The sequence below is a fragment of the Mchenga conophoros genome, linkage group LG2 (assembly GCF_057382185.1).
Source record: "Mchenga conophoros isolate Kocher_MC1m ecotype Shallow Benthic linkage group LG2, M_conophoros_male_GT1.1, whole genome shotgun sequence".
Taxonomy (NCBI): domain Eukaryota; kingdom Metazoa; phylum Chordata; class Actinopteri; order Cichliformes; family Cichlidae; genus Mchenga; species Mchenga conophoros.
The window spans coordinates 25,440,946-25,454,607 of record NC_140527.1 but is presented as its reverse complement, the minus strand read 5'-3'; the positions used below and the strand labels follow the sequence as shown (position 1 = coordinate 25,454,607).

At 41.7% G+C, this 13,662-nt stretch overlaps 1 protein-coding gene across 4 annotated transcripts in view; it reads right to left on the bottom strand.

Annotated features, from left to right (window-relative positions):
- Positions 1-10,490: 10,490 nt before the first annotated feature.
- Positions 10,491-13,662, bottom strand: part of LOC146582025 (transcription factor COE1-like) — a 55,558-nt gene continuing 52,386 nt past the window's right edge. For 2 of the 4 annotated variants that reach the window (XM_085290011.1, XM_085290019.1), the window contains one exon: positions 10,491-13,509. Coding sequence is in view for 2 of the 4 variants with exons in the window: in XM_085290019.1 (XP_085146145.1) it covers positions 13,475-13,509 (35 nt within the window). In the remaining 2 variants the exon portion in view is untranslated. The remainder of the gene's footprint in view (positions 13,510-13,662) is intronic. The other 2 variants (XM_085290002.1, XM_085290027.1) reach the window with 1 other exon arrangement.

The window sequence follows — 13,662 nt, the reverse complement described above, 5'->3', positions numbered from 1 at the left end:
GTGCGTGCGTGCGTGCGTGTGTGTGTGTGTGTGTGTGTGACATGGGTCGGGGGAAACTGGGTTCAGATCTAGGATAGGTCATGCTGTAATGGTGCCTTTTTTAACAGCATTTCTGTTTCACATCTCCACCAACGCTCTTAAATGTCATGCATTTTAAAAAGTCGGGTCTCCGCGGGTCACGCTGACATTGATGTGTGTGCTTTCTTCAAACAGGAACCTTCCTCTCTGTGATTTAAAGCAACATCTTGCGCTCTCTAGTTACGTTTGTTGACATCACTCAGCTCTTAACAGCAAATGTGATATGATAACTCAATCAGGCAAGTCGCTAAATATTGAGATAAGCCCATAGTGACCCTGAAGAAAAAATATGAGGCCAATCTGTTCCAGCTTGTTTCTGTGTTACAGTCACAATTACTGGAGATTACAGCCAAATCACTTCCACATGGACTCGATGAAAACTTTACAATCTCTCCCACAATACACGATGAGGTGACTTTGTTTGGACTTAAACCAATAGAGGAAAGCAGAGAAGGGCTGCAGGAAGTAAAGTGGAGAGAGCCTTAGAGCGCTGATGAGAGGGGGGTGGGGGTGGAGATTTGAGGAATAGGTGGAGGACTTTTGCAAAGAGCTTATTTTTGAACCATCATGCAACCTTCAGTTTCTCTCCCAAGAATTTCTGTTCCAAAATCTGTCAAATTGGAAACAAATGTTGCGGGTGAGACCGCACGAAGATAAAAAACATTCTTGTTGTTTCACAATCCACCACCAGAAAAAGAGCTGGCTCAGAGGATGAATAAAAGAATGAGCAAGCAAAGTAAAAAAAAAAAAAAAAAAAAAATCAAAATCAGCTTCAACATCACAGCAAGCAGAAGAGTGCTCCAAGACATACCCTTTAAAAATATATTTGTATTTAAAAAGAAAACAGAGAGGCACAATGAGGGACTGCACAGAAATTACAGGGGGTCGGAAAAGTATCTTTTTGTACTTTGATGGAGACCAAGAGTCATAACTCTAAGGGATGTATGGGATCGTTTTTTTTTCTCATTCTACTTACATTTACTGTTTATTTTATCCTTGTCTTGGGAGAGTCTTCAAGAAGATACACATTAAATGGCCCTTGAGTGTATTTAGCCATATGCCATGACTAATCATAATTGTAACAGACATTTTTCATTGCACTCCTAGAACAATATGAGATCCATGATGGTTCAGTATGGAGTGCTAATTGTTTCCAAATATGCAGTGCTCCATATGCTGCATGATCACCATTTTGATTATGTAGCACAAGGGAAGTAGCTGTCAACTAATTTTCAGCCAGTGATGACAAGCAGGGTGCACCCAAATGCACAATTCTACAGACTAGGTTAGAATTTGCAATTTGTATGAAGTAAAAGCACATGGAAAGGGACATGGCTGATCAGTTTCATTTGGCAAGCAAAACCAAAAAGAGCAAGCAGAGGCAAAAACCAGGAGACAAAACAGGGGCAAGTACATGGAAAGATTAGATGATCTCACAGAGGACATGGGGGGAAAAACTTATATACACGGAGAAGACAATTAGATGAAGGTAAAGAACATCAGATGGATGCAAGTACTCCTGGTACTAGAATAAGAGACAAGAATGAGTAACCAAATAAATATAAACAAAATATGCAAGGACAATACACAAAGCAAGCCTTAACTTAAGAATTCTGATGGGTTCTCTCTTATGCCCTTTCCAATAGATACTTACCAGTTTTCAATTTTTTTTGCAGCACTGAGATCAACAAGTTTTTCTACTGCCTGCTTGAGTTTTTCTTTAAAAAACTTCACACATCCTTCTCCGTCATGATTCCTTCCACCTTGTTGAGATTTCCAGTTCCAGATGGACAGAAGCATCCCCACAGCATAATACTCCCACCACCGTGTTCCACGGTGGGGATGGTGTTTTTGGGTTGTACGTCACTCCCTTCTTTTTCCAAACATAAGCAGCAACTCTGTGGCACAAAAAGTTGTAGTTTTGTCTCATCTGACCAGAGGACACAATTCCAGCATCCATAATGATTCTCCGGGTTGTCCTTAGCATACTTCAATCGGCCTGAAAGTGTCTTTTCTGCAAAAGTTAAAATATTTATTAGGGTGCAACCTCTCAGTGCATTGGTGTGCACGCTTCTAGTAATTGCCTTCTTTGAGACAGTTCCCAGCTTGGCTAAGTCATTCACTAGTGCCTTGGCACTTGTTATGGAGTCTTTAGATATATCCTTCACTAGCTTTTGTTCCACAGTCTTTGAAATCTTTCACTTCCTACCTCAGGTTTGAGTGAGGAGTGAGAAGTGAGAAGCCACACAGTACAGAATACTGTGTGGCTTCTAACTCCAGTTCTTGACACTCGCTGCGATAACTTTGTACATCCATCTCCTGCTTGGAGAGCATCAACAATTCTTTTTCTGAAGTCTAATCTGATTTCTTGCTTTCTCATGTTACAGCTCAAACTCTTGCTGGAATTTTTACACTGTGTGTAAATTGGAAGATAAACCTCTGTTTTAACATGATTTTACAAGGTATGAGCATTACAAAGTTAAAGCACATCACTGCTCATAGTATGTTTAGGAGTGTTATGTTGAAATTCCCTTGCGCTGTTAAAAAAGCATTTGGAAAGATTTTTGACAGAAACTTTAAATTACATAAGGGGTCTAATAATTCTGTCCCTCTCTATACCTATGAAGAATTCAACCACCAACGGTTTAGTGTTTGATTTAGCTGTGTTAAGGCTAGGAACACCTAATTTAAGACATACGTGAAACGATTTTGGTGAAATATTGTGATAGTGACTTTTCCGGTGTGAAAAAGCCCCCCCCCCCCAAAAAAAAATAAAAATCTACAAGGTGTAATCAAGGGGATCAGTGATGTGTGAAGAGATTTAACTGATAAAGGTACACTACCCAGACAGCAGAGTGATGTAATGCTGAAATATAACTGCTGTGTGGGTAGTGGTAGCCGCTATGAGCAGAAATATGTGCTTACCAATTGAGAAGAGGTCGTTTCTTGTTTGCTTAGCAGTGCTCTATGTTCCAACTGTCTCTGGGTGACCCACACACACAGCGACTCTAGCATTAATGTAGCGTTCTCAGCAGTAAGACATCAGGGTAACGTCACTAATCACTGGTTGTTCTCTGTCTTAATGAGCTGACATTAAGTAGCATGAACTTTGTTTTCTCGCTGAAAAGATGTAGCATCGATGTAGCTTACCGCTGCTTTAGCCACGTCCTACTGCACTCCAAGCAATGTTCGTAAGACGCACTTGTATCTCGCCCAAACCGTGGTCTATTGTATGTTTTAAAATGTATCAAGCATTTCTATTTCCTACTAAATAGAATAAAGTGACCCACCAGTGACCACCCGGTCAGCTGGTGGGTAACAGGCATCTCTGAAAATGTTAGAGCACTTATGTGATGTCTTGATGAATCAAGCAGATATTAGAAGTTTACACAGCACCACTCTCGCATGAAAATATCTGAAAAGTTTATTTTGTGACCCAGAAAGAGTAATATTTCAAACTCTGCCACTCTGTGTTCCTCCGCCACTGCCTTGTTTGAGTTTTGGACGAAATGGATTCTGGGATATTGCATTTCGTCATTTCGAGCTGATTGGAGACCAAAACAGCCAATCAGATTTTTCAGTCAGTCTGTGATTGGCTGGTTTTGTGGCACAAATATAACGGTATACATAAAGAGTTGAGCGCGCATGGGCAGAAATGTTGAGAGCGCGAGCAACACATTGCGGGCGAGCGCAAATATAAAAACTGAGCGAGAGGGGCTGCTATTGTGTGTGTGTATGGATAATAGCAAACACTGAAAAACATTTTCTGCATGCAGGAATGAATTTTGTTCACTCATATTCAGCTTTTCTTTGCTCAAAATAAATTTCTCCTCAAAATGCAACACTTACACCTGCAAACTTTTTTTTACGCGCGCTCAGAATAGTGGCACAAAAATAACGCCATAGTTTTTGGCATTACGTTATCCACCTACACTACTCATGCCCCAAACAATCTCCAAGCTACCCCATTGCATCCTGGGTGGGGTCAGAAAAGCGGAGGCAAGCAACGCAGCCTTGACTTCTTGCCAACAAGCAAGCTACATTAGCACTACCGAATCTCTCGCTATGTGGGTCACACAAAGAGGTAGAACATAGGCAAAGCTAAATGACCTCTTCCCAGTGAACAAACACACGTCTCCGCTACATAGTGGCTACCTCAACCCACACAGTATATATATACAGCAAGTTGCTGCGCTGTGCTTTATTCTGTAACGCTGACATTATGGTGATGGAGGGTGCAGTCTGGGTAAGTAAAATAAATTTTCTATCTTAAAAAAACAAGTTTTAAAGTTGGTCGTAGTACCTGATACCAGTGCTGTTTGTCCATGTCTCAGGATAACTGTTTGTTTTAATATTTTAGTGGTAGCTGCATTTTTTTCTTTCTTTAAAAAAAGTTTTTATTTTAGAAAACTCTTTCCAACTTTACCAAAGACTGCAACTCCCTGTTTCAAACATTAGACAACTCCATTATTTATTTTGGTGTTTTAAAATCTTGCTCTTTAATCTTTGCTGTCTTTGCTGCAAGGAGAGAAAGTGGTGAAAATAAAAGCTAAGATTGCAAGCTATTTTGTTTTGAATCTAAACGGTCTGTTCATAATAGAGTTTGAGGGGTCATGCAAACTGAGCGAGTTTTCCAGAAGAAAGAGCAAAATGAAAGGGCACTGGGAGATGTTCCCAAAACACGGAAGAAACCAGAGACGACGAGTGAGTGTTAACCGATCTGAATGTAGCCTCAAGGAGCTAGCTAAATCTGGTAAGCAGCCTTCTTTCTACACATCCCCTGATTTTTGATGTTTTCATTTTCACATTTGAGAAGCTTGGGAATTTATCAAAGTTTAAGCAGCTCTGTCAAAAAATACCAAATTATATATATATATATATTTTTTTTTTTCCCAACCAATATGTAGAAGTATTCCACAAGACCTCTGAACACACATTAAAAATGGAAAAGCACCATTTTAACTTTTACATATACCTGTTGTAATCATTGCAAATAATGTTGCTATACAATTTTGAGATATTAGAAATAGTTAAGCATTTTTCTCTTACTTGAGAGGAGGATCCAAAAGAAAATTAAAAGTAGCAGCAACAGTGGTGGGCCTGGGCTTTTCACAAAGTGAAACATAAAGATCACCCCTCTCCTGACTCGAGTCGTTTTTGAATTGTCTCAAAGTCAGTGAAAGGAAGGGGGCAATTGTTTAAGTCATTTCTCGTTTTCCTCTTTTCCTCCATAACGTGATCTTGTTGAAATGTCCTCTTTGTCCACAGCAGCTCCTTGGTAAAACAATCCACGGTAAAGTCAGAGCGTGTGGTCGTTAACTTCCCCTGGCATAGCAGCCTTGCTTTTATAGGTGGCAAAAGCTACTAATCCTTCAGTCCAATATTTACTTAGTCCAAGTTATGCTTTCCTGGACCCTAGCTATGCATCTCTCCTGCTCCCTGCTTATATATTCTTGGCCCTTGATGTATTCCTGGCTCAGGAAACAACTTTTAGTGCCCCGCAAGGGCTGAGTGAGAATTGACAGTGTGTGCCAGAGTGAGAGCGAGAGGTAGGGGGCCTGTTTTAGTTCCACTGTGTTTGTAAGGTCACTCAGAGTACATCTGTATGGAGTGGGAACTCACTCGCTTTCACTGTCACAACCACTCACAACAGCCATCTGTAATGCTGTTATGTGGAGCACTGTGTCCCTTTGTCCCTTAAACACGCGCACGCACACACATGCGGCACGCAACCGCGCAAGAGGGCACGCGCGTGTAAGCAGGCACACATTCGAACCCGAGCTCGCACTCTGGCGACGTAGCCTTTCACACGACAACAAATGAACCAGTGCAAACACACATTAACATAATGCTAAGCTGTAATTGCGAGAGCATGTGTTTCTAATGAATAAGTTGTTTTAGGGGTTTTATTCCGCTCAGGCTGTCAAACAATTCGCCCGTGTTTTGAAATATAATTGTGGGGACTGTAAGAGTTTCGAAACCAAACCAAAACATTGCCGCGATCCCGGTTTCTAATGTTTCTAATTTGTTAAAATATGCTGAGTGAATGACAAAAGTAGAAGTCGGACCTGCCAAGAAAAACATATCAGAGGCTGGGCCATGTGGAAATACAGAGACTCTTTTAGAAACATGATCAATGTAACCTTTGTTACAGGAAGGGGAGGGAGAGAGAGAGAGAAGACGTGGAGAGGAGTGTGGGAGGCGAGGAGACAACATACAGAAACAGTAGGTTCACGCTTGTGTACATGTTTATTTATCACCATTGCCACAGTACTGTGCATATAGTTGGGACAAGCTCAGAAATTAAAGTGGACAGTCTCGTTGTGCGTATGTGCCACATACTGATGCGAGCGCTTTCCTGTGGTGAACAGATGATTTTCCGTGTGGACAGGATATGTTAGAAGGTCGTTTTCACAATGCAGAGAGGAAGAAGAGAGAGGAATTTGAGTGTTTACAGATGGAAAGTATATCTTCTACTTCTCATTTATGCTTCTTCAGTTCCAGTCCGAGGAGGAGGAGGGGGAAAGGATGTGTATCCCTCCCTCCTCATCCCACACTTCTTACCCAAAACTAACATACAGCCTGGAAGTGGGCTGAAGAGTGGATGTATAAGTGTGTGTGTTGGTAAAGTGGGGAGAGCAAATTTCATATGGCTGCAGAGCATCTTTTTTTTTCTCTTTTTCCCCCCCTGCTGCTCCCTGCTTCTCTTTCGCTCTCCTCTCCTCCTCACGTATCTGTTCCTCCGAAGAATAACATACAAACCCTCTGTGAAAGGATTCATGGTTTATTAAACCAGAGGTCCTTTTCCTGTTTCAACACTGAGAAGAAAAAATAAATACCACAGTTTGTTTTCTCTCCCTCTAGCTTAGTCCTCTATCTATCTCTCTATCTATTTTCATACATTTTTCCCCTTCTACCTTCCTGGTTGTGTCCATCAATCTTTAAACTTTGCTTTGAGAATATTTTACCCTGAACTTTCCGTGCTCTGGTGACGTGTCTACTTCTTGTTTCGAGTCTTTTTCATCTCCTGGGCACCAATCAGCCACACGGACCATTAAAGTGGAGTGTGTGACCGCTGAATGGGTCCCACTAGTTTACACCCCGTGTCTGCTCAGTCACTGTGGGTGTGTTACAATGAGGACAGACTAGGATAACTCAGGGTAATGTATTGTCCTGGCCGTGCACCCTGACAGTTCCCCCTGCCAGTGCCTGGTCATTCATTACTGCTAATTTGACATGTTTACGGACCCCCCTCCTAACATTACATACTTAAGGCAATCGACTGACCTTAAATGGAAACACCTACAGCCGCGCGGCGTATCAATACCAGATGAGGATGTTTGTATCTGTGTGCTGGGTGTGTGTGTGTGTGTGTACCTGTGATGCAGCCAGTGCATCAATACTGAGTTAGCGGTTAATCTCAAGGAGCAGGTAAGTTATGTCTGCAGAGACAGGCTCCAGCATTACCTGAGTAAGTGTCCTTAATGCAGCTAAGAGGTGAACAATTCAGAATAATGCAGGAAGTTTGTGTGTGTTTAAGGTAGGAGGGAAGGGAGGGAGGTGTGTGTTTGAGTGTGTGTGAAGGGAAAGGTGAGAGATTAGACCTCTAAGAGGCCATATCTGTTTTGATTTCAATCACACTCTCTCTAATTTCCCCTCTCTGTTTGTGTTTTTTTACACATTCAGCACTTAAATACAGTGTTTTGTCATTAAACGGCCAATCTTGCGTTCGTCTCTCACTGATACACAACATTAATCACCAATTAGCTTGTCCTGTGACTGGCCACCTCTCTCATTACAATATGATAGAATATAATGGTACTTAATGATGCTTAGGAAACATAATTAAATGAGTGAGCTGTAGAACATGTGGAAGAACCACGGTGCATCAATCAAAGACGACCCTGTCAATCCAGCGCTCGCCAAATGTGTGCGCCTGGAAAAACAGAGGGGTGTGTGTGGCGTGCCGAAACCGCTGGCCTCTATCATGACCTCATTAGGGAGAAATGAAGGGTGGACGTGTCCCCATCACAAGATACCATTGGTGCTTCAAAGTGTGAATGACATTAACGTGTGACTGTCTATGCGTGTGGGTGAATGTCAGCTGGTCTATCTATCTGACTGCACTGGAACAGATGAGGGGGGTGTACAAAAAAAAAAGGGCCATCTCTCTGAGGTATCTGTTTCTAGCTCTAATTAGCATGTGAATAAATGGAATAAATAATCTATATTATTTATGGATTTGCTTTTATCATTAATCAACATAACAAAAAGCTCGTCTAATGCGCTCGCTGTAGTCGCCACTGTACTGTCAGCTGGAGGGGGGAGAAAGAGGGAGAGGGAAAGCAGGAGGAGGAGGGTGGTGGTGGTGTTGGAGGGGCAAATAGCTTATCTTTTGTTTTGGTTTTTTGGTTTTTTTTTTTTTTCATTTTAGTAGAACAATAAAGATAAGTGTTCTACATGCTTGCTTAACACACACAGTTCGCCGGCCTCCTCCCCTCTTCCCTCTCTGTGTGCCGCCAGTGGTGAAATCCATCTCTCTATCTCTATCTCTCTAACATCCATTACATACCCCAGCCCCTCACCTCCCTACTCATTAGGCCAACGCACAGTAAATTAGCAGCAGCAATTACAGGGAATATAAAGCACGGGCTCTGCTGGGCTCCCTCTGACAGGTACCACACAGATCATAGACAGACACCCACAGTCATCGGGATAATTACTGTGGGAAACGACCACACACCCTCGCAAGCGGGCGCGCAAAACCCGACTGTGAGTACACACTTGTTCGAGGTGTGCTCAAATATGGCAGGCGTGTTCGTGCGCATGCAGGAAGGTGCGCACACGCTCAGTAAGTAAGGCCGGGGATGGCTCTCGCTTCCCGTTGCCTCTCTGCGTCTTTCAATGATGTCCATTGTGACTATTTTCCAACACAGAATATTATTAATATTCATCCCTCCTCTCCTTGTGTTTTGTTCGCTGTCTAAGCCTTGCCTCCATTCTGAATATCCCCCTACACACACACTCACATCCTCTCTCCTTTCTATTTCTTTCCTTTCCTCTTCTTTATCCGAGATCCCCATGGGGACTCCTGTTTTTCTTTCAAATACATCTCTCCGCTCTTCCTCCCTTCATGTGTCCATGCAGGGAGGAGAATGAGAAAAAAGAAGGAGGTGGAGTAGGAGAGCGAGGAATGTGTGCATTAATATATTTCATTAGGGTACTAGTAGCACAGAAGCTCCTGAACAGCACCTCTCTTGATGTGCGAGGGCTCTGCCGGCTCTATCCAGTGGAGTAGTTCTCCAGGAATAGCGTCTTTAATGTTACGTCTCCAGAGGGCTGAGGTCTGCTGGCTCCACGCTGCCCTCGGCCTCCCACTCCTATTGTCCTCCTCCCACACTGACCAGTCTATCTGGGGCCTGAAACGCAGCTGGAAATAAAGAGCAAAATGCGTTCACCTTTTGTCTATGTGTATTTATGATTTATGAGTGTGTGCGTGTTTCAGTGTGTGTAGGTGTGTATATGTGCTGCACTGCAAGCTACATTTAGGGGAAGCCGAATCCCTCGGTGCAACGCGGCATTGGTGCTCGGCTTGCTAATCAAAAACATTAGGCTCCAGGATTCATTTTCCTCGGGACTAAGTGTGCAACCTCCATAATTCAATATCCCACCTCTTACTGCTAAATCATGCACGCCGCCACCCACTTTACTGTTTGTCAGCAAACTATCAACTCTGTTATTAGACTTAGTAGAGAGAGGAAAAAAAGACTGTGTGTTGTTATGAACCTTTAGGCAATTAGGGAGGCAAACACTCACAAGCGCACGCAGTGTTTACGAGCCCTTATTTCATCAGTACTTCCAGGTCGTCTTGCTTTCCCCCCTCACCGCCCCTTGGTGTTGCGGAAGCCTCCAGTTACCGAGGAGACCCTGGAATACTTTGAGGTCAGCAGAATCCTGGGATCCGCTGTTTTCACGAGCTAATCCAATCGCAGCCTTCTAAATTAGATATGCAAAAAATAAAAAAGAAATTAATTTTCTGCTGATGACCGGGTATGCAAATGATGACTCAATTATGGTGGGCTGGTGCCTTTGCAATTAATAACCTTGGAATCATCATTAACTAATATGTTTAGGAGGAAACTTGTCAGGCTAACCATGTTCACCATGCCATCAGTAATGCATTAATGAATTAGATTCATTAGAGAAAGGAGCCGAGCAGGGGAAAGGATGCAGGCCTGTTTCTGACCTGTGGAATAAGCCGTAGCCGTTCCTCCTCTATTCTTAGTCAGCTGCCTGTCAGCTAATTGGAGAAGGCATTTTCAGTGAAAAAAAAAAAAAGCCCAGAGAAAACCGGTAACATAAAATAAATCAGGAATGAGGCATATTTTGAAATAAAAGGACACCTGACAAAGTCACAGACAAGAGGTAACTTTAATTCAACATTGTGAGATTCCAAAAGTTATCTTACAGCTCAATTTTCATCAAAAACAATAACAATCTATACAGTAGATTTTTTTTCTTCCCTTATATCATAGAGCTGTTCAGTGTATTTGCAGTCAAAGACAAACAGAGGAAAAAATAGACACCAGCTATTTGGTTTGCATCTTCTTCTTTTTTTGTTGTTTGTTACCTAAATACAAAAACTTTGTCACCCATTACTGATACTCATATTTGGGATGGAACTTTTGCTTACAAAGATGCCATTGTATGACAACAGACCTCTGTAGTTCATTTGAAACAGATATGCTGCGGCCCCTCCCGCCCTGGCCCAGACCGGCACAGGCACACAAGTGCCTGAAAAACACTCGTCTGTCAGCAGGCGCCTCTGTTAAAACTGTCCTTTCTACCCCCTTAACAAAACCAGGCTCTAGAAAAGAAAAAGCAGAGAGAGAAAAAGCCCTATTCTCTGTCCAGCAACAGCTTGAAGACACACGGCAGACACGAAAAAAAAGAAAAAAAAAAGACTACAGAAATGTCTGATGGGCCAAGGAGCTCCCTTTTGTGGTTCATCACGTGTTCTTTTTAGTCTTGTTTAGCTTGAAATGAAGCTGTATTGTCCAAAGGCCAATACAGACGGTGAAGGACTGGGGGCTGGGTTGACTGTCGGATACTGGAGTCAGACCTACGACTCTGTGTAGAGATTAAAATTGTGCTGTGGCAGCGCTTGTCTTCACTGTGCGCCCCTCTGTACTACAATAAAAACAGCCATGTGCTGTCGTACTGTTGTGATCCTGTGGTTGATGAGAAATGTCACTATCATGCTGCCAAAATCATTAAAAAAAAGCTACATAATTGCTACAAAAAGTGTTTCTCCGAACGTGCAGGAAGCACAGCTGAGAAAGGCCGCTCCAACTTGTCCTTCAAAGCGTGCCATTGCTGCAGTATTATAGTACATCGGGGTGTGTGTGTGATTGTTGAATTATGGCTCTTTGTATTCTAGTCTGGCTTTACCACCAAACAGAGTGGGTTTGTGCTTTGTCCCCAAGTTCTCATGAATTCCTCTGTGGCAACAGACAATTGTGGTGAGGGTAGAAAAACTGTACACATGATTGAATGAAGAATGGGTTTGCATTGTTAAGGCATCTAGACTGCTGGTAAAGATTACAGTGACAGAAATAAAAGAAAGAGTATATAGATACAGTATGTAAGCAGGCATAAATAACATAGGGAAGAACAGAGGAGGAGGAGGAAGAGGAGGGAGGCAAAAAAGAGGAACACAAAGAAAGAAAAACAGAGCAATTTGTTTGTTCTCTTGGTTTTCCACACACATAAAGAAAGAGTCACTCAAGAGAAGAACCCATGCATATTATCAGTTCAAGAACAGTATCAATCTGAAAGCCTCAGAGTTCAAACAAAAAGATATAGATTTACAGTATATATTAATGTGTGTTTATATTCTTAAAAAATCTACTTCAACGAAATACTCTGAATAGGATGCTACTTTTTTTGCCGTACAATAAACATTTTCATAAGGAAAAAAAAAAGATTTTTTTATTAACTTACAAATAATACAAAAATAGACAATGGCATGTTTTGAATCAACAAACAGAAGCATGGCATACTGATGCAAAACAACATACAAAAAACAAAAAGGAACAAAGATTTTAAAAAAAAGTCACATTTAAATAGTGAGAGACAACAGCAAATAATGAAACGAAACACTGCGAAAAGTGTTCACTTACTGTATTAAACTTACACAACACAACTAAACGAGGGTGAGAGTCAATGTACAAATACAAGGGATAAATACATTATTTATAGGGTATTTTACAGGGATCCCCTTTTTGTATCCAAACCCATGTTTCTCATGTTTAGCAAATGAGATATTGACAAGACGCAGTAAATCTATCTTCTGTACTGAGAAGCTGCCTTAAGACATTTAATGTTTACATTTCAAACTAGAGCTATCGCAAAAAAAAGAGTAAAGAAGTGAAAAAAACCCCAAAATGAACATTTTTTTTATATATACAAAAATATATCACATATATCACGCATTTATTCTAATTTGATATTTGCTAGGCTCCTTCAGTTACAGTGCTGGCTGGACGCACACACATCCTCTGGCTTTTCAAGTCTTCACTAAAAACCTCGTCAGTTTTGGCTAAATTCTCATCGTCACCTTGTCTTCACATGTCAAGCAGAAAAAGCATATTGCAAACAGCTCTATCCTCACAGTTTTATTAAAATTCAAACAAACCAACCAAAATGAGAGAGAGAGAGATTTAAAAAAATAAAATAAAATAAAAGCAAGGCGTGATGTTTAAACAGCTTGGGGCAGTTTTGCTAGACAATTTTTAAGATTTATTGGAAAATTAGCAGCAAAATCAATGGTTGATTTTCTATTTTTTTCTGTGTTGCTGAACTTTTTTTTCCCTTCTCCATTTGGCCACTGTGTCGCTCTGCGGTTTTAGAGAGGCGGAAACAGTAAGGAAAGCTCCTTTGTTTGTGACTGAAGTTATTGTAAACTTCATGGCCAAACCAACACTTCGCTGTTGTTTGTGCGAGTTATGGATTGCAAGGCGGCGTGGGGGCCTCCAGTAATCAAACCCAAACCTTACAGGCATAAACACAAAGATAAATAAATGCTCTTTTCATGAGGTCAGTGTCACACTGTGGGCAAACTATCAGTCTCTATACACTCCATCCAACATGGTGTCAGAGAAGCTACACTATTTCAACCAAGAGGGAAATAACATCACAAAAGGTTCATATTGTCCCCTTTTTCTTTCTCTCCTATCGCCTTCAGATGAAATCCCAATGGAAAGGCCTGAGTTTAACAGAGTCCTGCGTCTTTATCTTGACTTCCTTCACTTTAGCTCTGGAGCATAACAGAGACTCACCAGACTGTCTTTTTTTTCCTCTCAACATTCCCAAATCTCCAGCTATCCCAGATCCTCTACATGGGTGGAACGATCATCCCGGGAATCGCTGCTTTGTGGGAAAAGAGGGGGAGGTAGAAGGAGTGAATGGGAGATTGAGGGGTAAAGAAAGAGAGAGAAAGGTCAGTCATGTGATTGCTGGGTTTCATCTGTCATCACAACAGTCACATAACAGCAATGTGCTCCAGCATCTGGCGAACAAAGA